The sequence below is a fragment of the Pteropus vampyrus genome, unplaced genomic scaffold, assembly GCF_000151845.1.
Source record: "Pteropus vampyrus isolate Shadow unplaced genomic scaffold, Pvam_2.0 Scaffold29, whole genome shotgun sequence".
In the NCBI taxonomy this organism is placed as follows: domain Eukaryota; kingdom Metazoa; phylum Chordata; class Mammalia; order Chiroptera; family Pteropodidae; genus Pteropus; species Pteropus vampyrus.
The window spans coordinates 1,708,185-1,710,126 of record NW_011888810.1 but is presented as its reverse complement, the minus strand read 5'-3'; the positions used below and the strand labels follow the sequence as shown (position 1 = coordinate 1,710,126).

At 41.5% G+C, this 1,942-nt stretch overlaps 1 protein-coding gene across 1 annotated transcript in view; it reads left to right on the top strand.

Annotated features, from left to right (window-relative positions):
- The window catches only part of PLCG2 (phospholipase C gamma 2), a 186,399-nt gene that overhangs the window by 104,340 nt on the left and 80,117 nt on the right, over positions 1–1,942 (top strand). The window contains exon 8 of the mRNA XM_023528590.1: positions 935–978. Coding sequence (XP_023384358.1) covers positions 935–978 — 44 coding nt within the window. The remainder of the gene's footprint in view (positions 1–934; positions 979–1,942) is intronic.

Genomic DNA, 1,942 nt, shown 5'->3' with positions numbered 1-1,942 from the left:
CTGCAATGCCCAGCCACTGCATTTAATTTGTAAAACTTTGGTATTAAGGGAAATTTCAAACCTATACAAGCAGAGTTCACAGGGTAACAAACCCCATGTAGTCGTCAGCCAGCTTCAGCAGTAATCAGCTCGTGGCCATCTTGTTCCATCCATGCCCTCACCCATTCCCTCTTCTCGTGTGGTTTTGTATAAGTCCTCCCTTAAGTATTTTAATCTAATACCCTGAAATATTAAGGATTTGAAATGTAGCAGTGAGGAGGTAGGGAAGCTGGTGTGTTCACTGGTGGGGGTGCCGGTTGGGACAACTGTTTTGAGAGCCAGTTGGTGGCATCTACCAAAGTTCAGGGGCACACCTCATGTCCGGTGCTTTCCCATCTAGGAATTTACCCAATGGGAATACTGGCATGAGCGGGCAGAGATATATACAAGGGTGTTCTTGAAAATACAGGATATAATAGTGGAAAATCGACGGTATTCATGTTATGGAGTCCAAGGTGGGTTTTCAAAGTAATGAGGCAGGACTGTATTTGAGATTGTAGAAGAATATATAAAGCTTGGAACAACAGCAAAAAGTTGGGAGATGTGGACGCAGAATGAAATGATAAGATAGACTAATGTCTACAAAACAAATTCTACCAGGAAACCTATGAAATTATTAGTAGTAATTTCTTCTCAGGAATAAGATTATAAAAGAGCTGAGGAAAACTTTTCTGCCTTTTGCCTCATAGGTTTCTGTTATATTTGAATATTTACAAGTCACATGAATCACAATAAAAAGTTTGAACAGGAAAATATCTGTTCAGTTGAATTACTAAGTCACACAATATTACAGTGATAATTTTTAACCCCCCCCAAAATCTGTTCATTTGCATTAAGTGGCTTGACGTCTAACGTTCTTATTTTGTGTGTGTTTTCCTTTTATTTTCTGTTTCAGATTTTTGATGAATTCAAAAAAGATTCCTCCGTGTTCATCTTGGGGTGAGGCTTCTTTTCTGGGCTTTTGTTGTTTCGGGTGGCTGTGCCAGGCATTGATGCCCTTGCGGGTCTGCCCAGCCAGCTGGCTTCCGGGGGTCCTCCTCTGTGTCCCCCTTATCGGGAGATTGGCCATGCTGAGCCTGTGGGATGGATAAACACATGAACAGTAGCAATGGGGTTCGTGGCATTTGGGAGGGTGGCCCAGAAGGTTCTATAGAGAAGTCTACATGCCTGAGGACTTCCTTTCCTGGAGTACACGTCATAGAACATGACTGGTTAATCGTCTTTTTTACACAAATTAAAACAATGTTAGTTGCCAAGTGAGTTGGGGGGGTATTCCTGGGTAAGCAGGTGTAAGTGAATTAAAATGAGTTGAAATATATAAAGTACTTCACATGGTGTGTGGCAAGGGCCTACAAATAGTAATCATGATGTTTCTAAAAAGTAGTGCTGCAGGACTTGTCAGGACCTTTCCTGTTGTACTGGTTCTGCATTTGGGGGAGTTAGAAAGTGTTCTGTGCTTCTCAAGCCTATCCGCCTGGGAGAGATCTTTGCTGAGAAGTTAATAGCACCTATCACATGGTTTGTGGCATGCTGACCTGGGCCTGATTTGCAGAACCAGGCTTCAGTGATGTGGACAGTTTGGCAGTATTCCCTCTGTCTCTTTCTAAAGCAGAAACCCCAAGACTTCAAAGTATATATAAAATGAATCAGATTTTTATGTAGTATTTTTACGAAAAAAAGTAGTGTTAGATCATGAGGCCGGTTAGCAAAGGTTAGAAATACACTCATAAAAACAATAGGCTTTTTGACCCTGAGTGTTTAATAATGGGAGAAAACTTAAAGCATGTTTTATCTCCTAAATATTAAAAAGACCTCTCTCCCCAGTCTTCTGCTAGTGCTCAGGGAAAAGCACAAATTTCCCTGGACAGCTCTCCTATAGAGTGCACTTTCCCTAGAAACCAGG